The sequence below is a fragment of the Prinia subflava genome, chromosome 15 (genome assembly GCF_021018805.1).
Source record: "Prinia subflava isolate CZ2003 ecotype Zambia chromosome 15, Cam_Psub_1.2, whole genome shotgun sequence".
Classification (NCBI taxonomy): domain Eukaryota; kingdom Metazoa; phylum Chordata; class Aves; order Passeriformes; family Cisticolidae; genus Prinia; species Prinia subflava.
The window spans coordinates 19,206,059-19,219,892 of NC_086261.1; the positions used below are offsets into that span (position 1 = coordinate 19,206,059).

General features: G+C 41.1%; 1 protein-coding gene across 4 annotated transcripts in view; it reads left to right on the top strand.

Moving 5' to 3' along the window:
• Window positions 1-13,834, top strand: part of TRPM1 (transient receptor potential cation channel subfamily M member 1) — a 94,736-nt gene that overhangs the window by 15,802 nt on the left and 65,100 nt on the right. For all 4 annotated transcript variants that reach the window (XM_063412484.1, XM_063412483.1, XM_063412481.1 and 1 more), the window contains one exon: window positions 2,994-3,089. In XM_063412484.1, the coding sequence (XP_063268554.1) occupies window positions 3,087-3,089 (3 nt within the window). In that variant the 5' untranslated portion in view covers window positions 2,994-3,086. The remainder of the gene's footprint in view (window positions 1-2,993; window positions 3,090-13,834) is intronic.

A 13,834-nucleotide genomic window follows, 5' to 3' on the forward strand; every position in this document is an offset into this window, starting at 1 on the left:
CAGCAGGAAGCTGTCACTAGCTCTCCAATTCCAGTAGGAGGGAATTTGCATGTCAAGCAAATTATTGTATATGGGAACATGGAATATAATATACCACTGAGGCCTGAGTTTTCAGAAACACCCATTAACTGTGGGCTAGATCCCCATAAATGCCAAGACTGATTTAGATAGTCTTCTGTGCTGGATAAGATAGGTCTCTATCTGCTTCAGTTTTTGAAAAGTCATTTGAGGCAACAAGAACCTGAATTGATGAAAAGTGGCAGCTTCCATTTGCTGTTACAGGAGCTGTTGCTTTTTCAGCCTTTTTCAAAATTAGGTCAGGAACTGTCTGAGCTTAAGCAATCTAAATTAGCGAATGTCTTATCAATATTGGAGCCTGTAACCAATTATATCATTCCTTATCTGTAAAAGTATGTTGGAATTCTCTGGGTAATATTTATAGGAAGAAAAAGAAAGAGAGCACAAGAAGAAAATTATATTGATGTGTGAAGTGTGGGTCTGTTATCCTTTCTCTGGAAGGTATTATTTAATGCCTTCCTGATACTTAGTGCAGATCTCCTGCTAGTACATGAGCAATTCACGGGTGAGGAAATGTGCAGCCCAGACTAGCTGGGGGCTGTGACTGGTTTGCTCCTGGAAATCAACCCTGGCATCAGACTGTGGGTGAGGGAGAGGAAACCAGAACACAACCAAAAGGAAAAAAGGTGTTCACCACATCTGGAGCTTCATGCTTTGTGCATCACACAGATCTTAGCCACTCCCTTATTTGCCACTTATTTGCCAGAGAGGAGACTGCTTCCTTGCTTCCCAAGGGTGCTGATGTTCAGGTTTTTAATGTTCAAGTCACTTGAATGTTAAGATGGGAAGTGCTGCAGAAATAGCTGCCAAGCTCTAGGCAGTGTAATCTGTGTATAATACATTGTCTATTATGGGCAGGGACAGATGAATGCACATAACAGTTGGTGCTGTCCTCAACCATCATTGTTTTGTATTGCTGTTTTTTCCATCCCAGGTAGTTTCAAACCAGGGAAGGAATCTAAGTAACTCAGTTTTATTAATCAGAGATTAAGTCCCTGCTAATAGTAGCCTGAGCTTCTTGTGATTCTGTTTGAAAACACAGGAATGTCAAAAGTGCAGTGCTGGACAAATTTTCCTGTAAAAATGCTCTCCCAGCACTATTTTCTGTGATGTGAGGTCTTCATTTCCATTTCTAATGTAACACCTACTCACTGAGATGGATGCTGATTGTGCTTTAAATTGCCGTGTGCTGCCTGTACAAGCCTTTAATGCACTCAGGAAGGGGAAAGGAGCCACAGAGCTCCAAGAACTCACCGTGGTGTTCTGTGGTTAAATGAAGCCCATTCGACCACAGTTGCTCAGGTGTTAGTACTGGTGATCATGTAAGCACATGGAAAATGGTTAAACAGCTGGCAGCTAGCCCTGTGTGTGCAGGAAGCTGTCAGCTGCCTCAGCCCGCTGTTCAGTGGGCTTCTGCCTGCTCTAAACTGTTCTGATGTCTCTGAGGATGCTGTGATAAAGCAGGATCTAAGGAACACCCTCTATCACAAATTCAAACTCTGAGGTTATCTGTCTGTGCTTTGATTCAGCACATTATAAATTGCTAAGATGAACAAGGTTTTTTGTTTTTAATTTTCAGTTTGACTGTGTCTTTGTAGGTAAAATGTGATAAAGAATGGGCCAATATAGTGTGACATCTCTGATACCCTGGAAAATGGCTGGAGCGCACCTGTAGGAAGTTTGCAGCTTTACTAAGGGGAGCACAGCTGGAGGCTGTTTCTCCAACAAGCTGGAGGAATTGACCAACACAAACTTAATAAAAGTGTACTAAGGCAAGTGCAAAGCCTTTGTGTTAGTAGGACCTGGAATCCCAATGAGCAGCAAATTGAAGGTGAGGCAGCAGAGTGCCCTTGCAGTGTTGAAGGCTGTAGTAGTGAGAGGGAAATGTTTGTTCCCTCTGATTGGCACTTAGGAGTTTGCATCTGGAGCTCTGTCTTTATTTTGGGAGCCCCATAGTACTGACAAATATCTTTGTAGGGACCGTGGGATGAGGGTGGTTGGAGTTTGGAAGCCCCAGATGTAAAGATAGGCTGGAAGAGCTTGTTTCCCTGGGGAGAAGAGGGTTTAGGAAGAATTAGGTTGCAGGCTTGCACTAGGTAAAGGAGTGTTATAGGAAAGATGGAGCCAGATTCTTCTCATATGTGCGGAAGGAAGAACCAGTGCAGCAAGGAAAATTCCACAGGGACATAATGAAAAAAATCCTCTCAGTAGGGGAATGGTGGGATACTGTAACAGCTTACCCACAGGACTGGAAACACTGTCCTTGGAGCTTTCAGCATTCAGCTGGGCAAAGCCCTTGACCACTTGATCCAGCTTCCAGGTTGTCTCTCCTTTGAATGGGAGGTCAGACTAGGTGAGCTTCACAAGTTGCTCCAACTTTTTTTTTTTTCTATGATTCTACAAATAGAGGGAAGCTGATGGTTGATCCCCTCCAAGGCTGAGGTGACAGTGTGACCTGGTGGGTTTCTACTCCTTTGGCAGGTTATTGATATAAAATTAATTGCATGTGTTTTGATATTTACTAACATGGGGTTTGTTGTTCATGTGATCACCACAGATTATTTCTCATATGTGAGAATGCTCACATGGGCAGCAATTTACAGGCCCACTGGCACAAACAGAATTTGTTTATCTTTTCTGTCCACATCTCATGAACTGTTCTAATTTTTCTTTAAACTTGTTGGTTTTCTTGCAAGAGAAAGAGAGGGGGCAGACTGTTGCTAAATAAGAAAGGCTCCAGAATGGAGTAACAGACAATGCTGAAGTAAAAGTACCACAAAGTGGCCCATGGTCTTCCTGAGTTTAGGTGTAGAATAGACTACATGGAACTTCTTCCCTCTAGCTATCACCTGCCAGTCACTTGCTGAGTTTTTGTGTAAATGTTACATTTTTAACCCCAATATGCTCTTGCCTAGGTTGCTGCAGCAGTGCTTTGAGGATATGTAGTTTCCAGAAGAAGTCGACTCTTCAGCCAGCAGTCCCCAGTGACCTCCAGAGGGATTATTCTCATGGTAGGTAACCAGCACTGAGCAATATTCTGTCTGTGCTTTGCTTCAGGAGGCAAAATAAAGAGTCAAGGGCTCTTCAAGTGTGTTAAGTGTATAATGGACCCTAGGCTGGTTTCTCTTGAAATTTTTATATTGTATCACAAATGGACATCAAACCAGCATTTTTTTTTCCAGATAACATTCTTTAAGACATCCCATTTTTAAAAAGTGCTTTAAGGGTTTTTTTTTTAATAATCCATTGCCTATGGAAGAAACCTGTGTTTAGTTTACTACTTGTATTAAATGCAAAGTGAGGGAAGGCCTAATTCTACATGTCTGTTACATGTAGGTCTTTACAGAGGTCTAAGCCTATCTTACTCCTTCCTGTCAGTGTAAATAAAGTTCATTGGATTACGGACTGCTGCTTTCCATATTTAGTTTAACTACTAGGGTGAGTGGAAACATTTTAGCTGACATGATGGACTACAGATCAAAGCTTTAAATCCACTGTTTTTTTGTTTTAAACTAACATCAAACATCTCTGAGGTGATGTCATAGCATACGGTTCTATGAACAGCAAGAGCAGTGTTGGGTTTTTTCCTATGGACTGAAACAACTCCAGTTGTCTCTAACCAAACCATTCGCTTTTTAAAAACACGTTGTGGTGGGGCCTTTGGGACATGGATCTGTTCGTGACTGCAGATGTTAAATTCCCATGGCATGTATCAATAAGGTGTACAACAACTACTTATGTCTTAGTGTGTTATTCTGTGCACTTTGAAATGGGTGCATCCTGCTTTTCCCAGAGAGCAGGCTGTCAAGGGCCTTGATGGGAATCTTGCAAGCAGAGTGTTGCCTGCATTTTGCTTGCTCCTTTATGGGGCTGTAGGCTCTTGTTTTTTTCATAATCAGAGGTTGACCAATTTGATTTCAGTACAAAACACGGAGGATGATGGGCAGATGTGTCATTTCACGTCATGAATTGTTCCTTTTCAGAAACAGTTTAATGGTCTTTCACTTCCATACTATGCCAAATACTCATTTGTTGTCCAACAATGTCCTGTGGCAAGAGATTACTGTGCTTTCCTCCCTCTGTGCTGATTTAGACCATGTGGTTACACAGATCTGATCCAGGCCACACAAACCATTGAATCAGCTCAACTGATGAAGCAGAAAACTCCAACGTGAGACAGGAACCTCCAGAATAACATTTGTTTAAAAGGTTTCCTAATGTGAGACTGCACTCCTAAAACCACAAGCTCTTTGGAAAATCTATTAAACTTGTGCTTCTCAAACACAGAGCTGCTGAAGGTGCCAGCATGGTGCGTGTCTCTGTTTCCCAATCTAGTGGAAATGGCCCATGAAGCCTTAGATAAACACAGTGGGGGCAAGAACATCAGCTTAGTTGCCTGATTTTTCAGCTGGGGTTAGTAGTCAGCAGCTTCTGTTGCACTCTTTCAAAAGATTGCTTTCATCTGGCTCTTGAATGCAAATGTCCCTTTGGTACTGATGACTTGTAAAAATCCACAGTGGTCCTTAAAATGCACCAAGAACAGTTACAGGGAGCTCAGACATCTTAGAATCACAGATCCAAAGGGACCGAGTTAATTGAGTTAATTCCTTACTGGCATTCTACACTGTGTTTTGAAGGACAGATTTGTTTTCTAAATCTCTGCTTTCTGAAGGGTATGTCCCTATTTTTGCTCTTTGCTGACCAGAACAACAAATTTAGTGCATCTCTGTGCATCAGTCTCTTCCACGTTCTTTTGTTTTCGCTTTCCAGCACAGTTTTTTGTGCCTCCTCTAACCAGCTGCAAGCAGGCACCTGTGCCAACTTTACTGAGGCACAGTGGGATGAACCTAAAAAATATAATAAAGAGAAAAGGATGGCTCTCTAAATAAATCCCCTAAGTGTGTGGTTCTGACTTAACCTCAAGTTACCAATCCTCCGTCCCTGTGTATTTTTCTGAAATGGATCTCTGTTTTCTCAGCACTCTCATCCATTGTCTTTTTCTAAACCAGACTATATAACAAATTCCTGGCTGATGTCTTCTGGAGCAAACTTGATATTTCCTAGTCAATAATTACTTTGTTGTTCTTTTAAAGCACCTTGTCTCATCCTCATTTCTTGTTTGCCCTCTCCTAACTACCTCCTTTTGTTCTCACTCTGCACATTTCAGCCAGAATAGTACAGAAAAGATGCATGGAGATATTAGTGGGAGTTCATGAAGGTAATACACACCACAGCTTATCTACCCTCATTCCCTATTTATTTAGAATCTAACTGGTGATCTGACTGGTTGTTTGCTTTTAAAACCTTTTCCCTCTCATCCCAGGGCCTGGTGTAGGCACACCTGCCATCAGCAGTTACCCTTTAGGGCTCCACCAGGCCTCTAACCCATGGTCTGCTGAGGACCATCTGCTCTTTTCATGTGCCTTTCTACTGATACCAAAACAATTTCCATCTGACTGCCCTGTGCTTTGCACAAATAAAAACCTTTCGGGCTGCTGCTTCTAAAGTAGATTTACCTTCAATCACCATTTATTAAATCTCTGTCCATTAAAAACCATAGCTTGCAGAAGCTGTGTGCATTAAGCCTGATTATAGAGTCAGTAGAGAAGAGGGAGGGGGCCAGCAGTTGCTATCAGTGGATTGCCTTTTTTCTCTGCTTGGCTGGCTGCTGGTAACACTTGTGACAGGGTCCTTATTGGAACAGGAGTCTCATCATTTGGCTTTGATTTTGTTCTATGAATTTGTCTTACTTTTTATTTAAGCTGTAACTTAATGGTTGTTGGCTTCAGGAAAAAGCCTGCTCAGACTACATGAGTGAAATCAGGGTTTTCTTTGATGCTGGGGTACTAGTTCCATTATGGAGGGGATTAAAAAAGGAAAGTTCACAGGTTCCTTACGGAGGATGAGTGGCTCCTTCAAACGCACTTCATTTAAAGGCTCAGCATCTGGATCACAGAGGGTAAGTCTGCAATTACCCAAATAGTACAGCCAGAGGTAAACAGCTGGAGGCACTGTTTGGCCCTCTTGCTTTTAACAACTGGTACTGTTGTAAATGAGAACTATTCCCTTCGTGCTTGTTTAAGTCTCAGACGTACCAGTTGTGTTCATTGCACTGGTTCTAGCAATTCATCTTATTCCTGTTCCAGGAGTTCACAAGTTCCTGTCTCAAGGATCTTTGGGTTAAATGTCACTGTACAGGGCTAGCCTGTAATTATTCCTATCCATGCTCCTTTTGAGGACTGTTGATACTCAGTGTTCATCACCAATTTAGATGCAGTAAATGTGAAGAATACTGGTAGGATGTATACAAGATTTTGATGTGATTTACTGAACTACATATGACAGATTCTATGAGAAATGCAGTCTGTGGTTAGAGAGTTTGCTGTGTAGGTTATGAATAAAGAAGCAAGGCAGGAGAAAGAAGACATGAGTGACTGCTTTATAATGTAGGAGCTCACTGTTGTTATCATAAGCTTGCATGCAGTAAATGAAGAGTAAGAATTCATTTCTTAATTGTTTTCAAGCTGTTAAGAGAAATTATGTACATATTTTGTTCATAGATTCATAGATTCTTTTTACAACAAATATAGACTAACTTCAGCTCTGGATTACTTAGATTCCAGCTCAACTGGCCTTTTCCAAACCGATTCCACTCAAATAATGAGAAATAGTCTTTGTCTCATCTTGGAACCCCTGCAATCCTCTTACCTCTAATTTCTGCTGATTGTCATCAGAGTGTTAGAGTCAGGTTCTAACTAAAGGGGTGAAAGGAAGTTTGAAAGAGTATAAACTGAGAGAAAAATGATACACAGGCGACTAAGTATGGTGTTAAATGTTTCCTTCTCTAAGAGGATTGTTCTATACTATGTGCAATATTGGTCATAGTTCATGTGTGAGAATATGAGAATATGTCTGTGTTTGGGGGACTTCTGGAGCAGAGACTGATGGTCAAAGGCCATCACCAGGGGAATTCCAAGCACCATCTCAGTATAAAGTCATTTACAGATTTACAGTGATGGTTTTTATGTACTGCCTGTGGGCCCTGGCCCTTGTCTCTCCTAGAGATTGCCAGACTGAATGTGTTACAGGCCGAATTACAGACAATGAGTGCTCCATGGGAAAAAAAATGCTTCAGCTATAATTTCCTTGGCACCAGGGCCAAGCCTAAACATTTGGAATCAAAACAGAAGATGTTTGTGGTGGGTTCATTTTTTCCTCCCCTGATGGATGTAAGGCAAAGTGGCAAAATGAAATGTCAGCCAATGCTTAGCAAATGCTTCTTTGGGTAGCTTTGCCCATGACTTGCACAGTTGTGTCCTGGGTGCCTCGTGACAAACCAGGCTGTCCTTCAGGAATCTTGAGTTTCATGAATCACTGTGTATTGCTTGCTTTACCCCCCAGATGACTTCCAGCTTCATAGGCTGGTAGTATTAACTTTATTTATTGAATAACACAAAGAAGTAATGATAAAGGAAGTTGAAAAGTATTTCCCTTTTAAAATGTCCTCAAGCCTACTTTGATACTGCAAAGCATACAGCATTTTACTTCTTTAATGGAATAGTCAGAGTAAAATACCCAGGCAAAAGTTGCTTAATTTTGTCCCACTGTTCCCATGGGAAAGACTAGTCAAGTGAAGGTAGAAGGAACACAGTTCAGGTTTTGTTTTTCTTGACTACTTATTATGTGAGAAAATGTTGTCTTTCAAAAGCTGAAGGTTTCTTTTGTGGCTTGCTTATTCTAGTCTTCTTAATTCTTTTAGTGTTTATTTCCTTTAATGTTCATTTCAGAAACAGAAACTTCACCTTTTGTGAAAAAAGAGTTGAGGAAAAAGATGGATTTTTATGCTTATCTAATAGACTGTAGTGTAACTTGTGCCAAAAATGATGTGGGTTGGCTCTCTGACACCACTGTCATCATGCAAGCAGGTGAAGTGCTCATCTCTGCGAGTCAGGACATCTCGAGGCAGGAAAGTGGGCACTGTTGTGCTTGAGAGTGTTTTGTGTTGAATGTTAATTTTTGCCAATGATACAGCTGAAAGCAGGAATTGAAACTGGTCTTGCATGTGTGTGCCTTGTAGGGGTGTAGTGCTTTGGGATGTGTCTGGAAAACCTTCGCAGGAAATGGTTAAAGCCACGTGATGCAGCCAAGCATTGAGGTTTATAATGAAAATTGCACCTGCTACTCTAATCTTTTCCTCTTTTGCCAATCTCACTCTTGTTTTTTCCTGAGGAATGTGTAACAGTGTGTGGTCCTGGCCCATGGGTTTAACTTCCAGTTTTTACTGCAGTAGTGCTGGATACCAAGACTACTAAAAATGTATCCTGCTTAGCTCTTTACTCTGCTTGGCTTTCCTGTGTAGTCCCCTAATTGTGACAACAATGCTGTAGAGGAAGATATTTTTTTATTTTCTGAGCAGTTTTACAAAACCAGCTGTTGCTACTTGCAGTGCAATTAAAGGTGTAGTTCTCCACCTCAATGCACTAAATGAAATGTGAAACCTGTAATGTTTAAAAAAGGAGTGTCCTTGAGTGTCTGTGTTCTGGTTTTGTGTCTTGTAAACATCTCAGTTTATTAACAAAAAAAGCAGCTTATCTGGATGCACATCACTGGTCTGTCTTTCCCACTAATGCAAATTACTTCAAATTACTTTTCTAGTACTAAACAATGCTTTCATCTCTGCTTGCTATCTCCATTGAGTTGATCTAAATGCCTTTAAGATGGACCTACGATGACTCATTTTCTGTTCCTCTGAAGAGAAAACCATTTTATTGAAACAGCTTTACTCTGCATTTATTTCTCTTTGCCTATAATTCTTCTATGCTTGTAAATTCTCTGTGATTATCTGTATAAGGGTGTATTCAGTACAAGCCTTCCAGATGCTCAGATTTAAGCTTTTATAGAGCCACTAATGTATTTTATCACTGGTTATCAAATGTGGTACAAGAAATTACAGTAATGCCTAACAAAAAAATTAAAGAATATTTTATCTAAATGCAATAGAAAACTTGAAAAATCTCAATAGCACTACTATAGAAAGTATAATGGATTTTTGTCATACCTTTAAGGTAGTGCAGTATTACCCAGTGGTTTATTGGAAAAACTTCCATGGATTACAAAGGAGAAAATAGTATTAGACTAAGGCAAAGAGCTTGTCCTTTATTTTGGAAATGACCAGACAAACCAGTGATGGATACATTCACTTAGATCAGAGAGAATGTAGCTTCTTGGCAGAAAACCAATTTTGCCTCATCTTTAAGTCATTGTTTTCATCTGTCTTACTATTTATTAATGAAGCCTGAAAATTGGTGTGAAGTCCCTTGATGTGAGTTGCAGTTGTTAATATTAAATTGTATGGTTTGTGTACTTTCTTATCATAGTATTAAACTTCAAATAGGAAAAAAATACTAACAGGATGAATTCACTTTCTGCTCCTAAACTATTAGCCAAGCATTTGTGATTCCTTCAAATTGCACACCTTTTGATGGTTTAGGTTTAGGATGGTCATAGGTATACTTGGAAGTTTTCTGCAACTAGTTAATATTGCAGTTATAGTTAAACAGATCCTTTGATAACACTGAAATCATCTTCATACTCATTCCCTTTGAGAGTTTAAAATTTTTCCCCCCAAATTTCTGCTGTGATGAAGACATGCTAATATTTTAGTCAATGGCTCAAGAGATGAAAGTGCTGTATTTTTTACATTTTGGGCAGTCAGTTGAGTGATGGAACTGAGAAAATAAAATTCATTTCTGAGTACATCAGAATAGGTTCTATATCTTCTTTAATGTTCAAAAAAATAACAGGGAAGGGCAATAATTAAACTGTTATCACAGGTAAACTTTCCTGGCCATAAGGGGAAATAGAAGCAGCCTCATGTCTGAAGAACAGGCCAGCAGGTTATCAGTTGCCCCTTTTCAAATGAGCAAAGAATGTATTTAGCAACCTATGCAAGCTCCCAGAGTGAGACACGGCAACACAGCCTGTGCCCCTCTCTGAAATGACAGAAGGAAATGTCAGATCGGGATAATTTCTATCAGAGGAGCTGTTTTCTTAAGAGAAACTGAAATATGTTACAGTTGGGTGTGTAACTTTGTCCAGTTTTGACAAATCTTTTCTACAGAGAGCATTCTGCAGGCTCTGTCTCTTCCCTGCCGTGCTGGATCAACACCGAGGCACTTTAGTGTTGATTGGATATCGCGATGTCCTTCAACAGCCTGCATAAGAGCATTGTGAAAAACATCTATAATACAGAATGTGTCAGACAGCACCAGCTGATCTGAATAGGAATTGGAAATAAATCCTTTAACGCCCTAAGCAGGATGCACAATTGGCCAAGTGAGTTACAAGGCTTTTATTTTGCTGTGACACCCTGCAAAGGAGGAATATCAGTGTAGGAGAGGAGATATAGAACCAAAAGGTTCTCCTTGGCATGTCCATGACCTTTTCCTTTGTTTATTTATCATTCCTTGACATCCTGTTTCTTCTCAAGACAGACACTGCAAGGTATGGCTTTAGAATCTCTCTGTTGGCAGGAATTGTTCCCAAGGACTCGTGTCTCTGTTCTGCAGCAATGACTCATCCAGCACAGCCAGGCACGCAGCATTGCAGTAAACCCTGTCCCTACAAGTCAGTGCATTGCAGACATCCAACAGAAGCAGCTGGTGTGTGCCTTCAGTGAGGAATATCTGGTCTGTAGCATGAAGGAAAGGTTACCACCAAGGCATGGAAGCTTGCTGCTCAAGATGGGATAGGAGCATGGAATCAGTGACAGGAGCCCTTGCACTGTGTTGCTGTTAAAGCCGCCTGTACCTCTACCCAGGGTGGTGCCTACATACAGCTGCTGTGTCATGGTGGCTTTCAGCAAGGTGGATGTCATGAATTTTGTGGGAGCTTTTTTAGTTTAAGCCCAAATGTTTGGCAAATTCTTAAAATTGATGGTAGCTGTTACTTACAAGGAGCATCTCCTAGAACATGTGTGTCTGGGCAAATACTGCATTACCCCAGAGTCTGCAGCCAGAGCAGCCTGTCCCCCAGCTGGACACGTAGGGGACATGACTTCTGTACAGGACTCATGGCATGGACTGAGTGTCAGAGCCACCTTGTGAGTTAGGGGATAATGGTTTTGCTTTTCACCAATTTGCTGCAGTTCTGTTCAGCAGATTATATTCACTTATGGCAACTGTGGGACTTGCATGCATTTGTGTCTTTTGCAACTGTTTTGCTGCCTGTATTCCAACATGAATTCCACCTAGTCTCACACAAAAATATCTGCCATTAATTGCTTGGTTCATGCTGCCCCTCTTGCTAGTTCTTGCTTACAGCATCTACTCAATAGAGTCAAATAAGGCAGAGTCAAATAAGCCTAATGCAGCTCTGAATAGAGAAAAATCAAAACAGAAAGCTTTGAGCAGTTTTCACTTTGAGTGTAGTTTTGTTGAAGGAATCTATCAAGGGTGGATACTTACTACAAACTGAAACAAATGCTCATGAATACTGAAAAATCTCTGTCTGACTTTCAGACACAGAGAACAACAAATGCATGTTAGAGCGTTTCTGAGGTGGATCATTTTACAGTAGCAGGAGATGCAGAAGGTGACTGTAAGAGGCCAAGAAAACACAAGTGTGGATAAACAAAGGATAAAACAATTTTTCTGGAAGAGTACTAGTTCATGTCTCATGTAGCAGAAGTAGGTTAGTTGATCTTTCAGTGAAGGATGTGGATTGGAGTACTTACTGTTTTCTAGTCCTAAGTTTGAAAAATCAGCCTCTGCCTTCAAGAACAAAACCTTTCTGGTGCTTTTTCATTTCAGACTCTGCATTACTAGAATCACTTCTACAAGTGATTGAGATTCTTTTAATCTAAAGAGTTAAAAATGAGATGAAAAGCATAGGCAGCAGAGTAAAGCAAGACTCAAAATCTTTGAAAAAGGAACGTTTCATGGACAACATGAAACAGATGAAAACAAACGTGAAATGGATTGTATCAGCAGTTAAACTTCACTGTTTTGTTGCCACTTGGTTAAATTAGGCAACTCCCTTTTCCTTTGGTTTTTTTTTGTGTCTTGTCTATAGGAATAGTTTTCTGTTGTATGTGGGTCCCAATCTCTAGTACAATTTCTATGATCTACGTTAATGTAAAAGTTAGAAAAGCTATAGCTGATTAAAACTGATTAATGTTCCTTTGATCATATACCCCCCTGCTTCAAGCCTCTTTTTAAATAAAAAGTAAGCCTTGAGATAACCTGCTTAAGGGCTTACATTTGAGCCCATGTTTTACCTCCTGGAATGTATGTTATTTTTTGTGCTGTCAGTACTTTTTTCTGCCCCGTGCTTTTGCCAGCTGTTAGCAGGCAAATTATTGATATTAAGCAGCAGAAGTGTCATTGTAGGGTTAGCACTTAATCCACTTTGGAGATGGGAGAAGTCCTGTAGACAGGCATTAGCAGGGTGGAATCAGAAAGCCAGCTGGTCTTGCAAAGTGCCATGAAGCTGAGAGGAAATAGCAAAATTCGATTGTACTTATTTGTGAGGAGTAGAAAAGGCCTGGAAACCAATGTTACATAACCAACAGCTGGTTCATCAGCAGATGAAAAGGAGGGTGGAGAGGATTAAAGACAGGTAGCAGGGGCTGTGAAAGGCAGCTGGATGTGCCAGATTGCTCAGGCTGCAGGCAGCAGCGCTGGGGAGGTGTCCGAGTCCAGGACATCCCTCTGGCCCCCCTGGAGGGTTTGGAGACAGGACAGGGGGTCTGGGATCTGTACAGGGGGCTCAGAGCCTCACACAGAGCCCAGGAGGGCACTGCCTCTGACCCCTGCCATGGCAGTGAATGCCCACAGTGTATGAACAATCACAAGCTGAGAGAATTCAAAATAAGTACTAGCTAGTTTATCACAGAGTGTAAATGTAGAATTTAGGATTTTTAGTATATGGGCTTGAAGAGGCAAGATGGAGGAATTGGGGAGTGGTCCTGTCCTCCTTGTTCTTGTTCTTTTCCCCCATTTTCTGCTGAGTTGTATCACAAGGATTGGTTTAGAGTAGAGGGAGGCAGCAGTGCTTGAGGCAGCAGCGGAAGCAGATCAGGTTGCCCAGGCAGAGCAGATCAGCTTTGCCCAGTGCAAAAATGGAGCCTCTGCAGGACTTGAGCAGATCTGGGGAGGGTGACAGGCAGTGGCTGCTGAGCAGACACTGAGAATTGCAGGGAAGAGTGTGAGAGCAGTGACTCAGCCCAGCCCAACTAAAGAGCAGCTTCCTCACCATCTAGGCTGTGCAGAAAACCACCACACGTTCAGTCTGGAACATCAATCTAACATCAAATGAGTAAAAACCAGAGGTACCCCGATGATTAATTGTGACATAATTAGAGAAGAGTCTTGCATTTAAGAAAATGAGGTATAGAGAATGTTGATTTTTTTTTTCTGTAACTATGACAACTGATTTCCTTAGTGCAGCTGGTAGTATCTTATCCAAAACTCAAGAAACTGATTAAAAGCTTATTTTTCATGCTAATCTCATAATCTTTAATGGATAATGCTGGCCTTTTCTGCCGGCAGTTTTACTTTTTGGAGGAGTGTGATTCTTTTTGTGGTTTTAATAGCATTCCATCAACGTGTGATCCAATAGGAATTTCTCTGGAGTGTGCAGATGCAGTCACCTATGAAGTATATCCAATAATTAAAGCAATGGCTCTTCCAACAGCCTGGCTCACCTGGCAGGGATTTATGCTTCATTAGAGAATTCTGTGCTCACAGTTGATTCT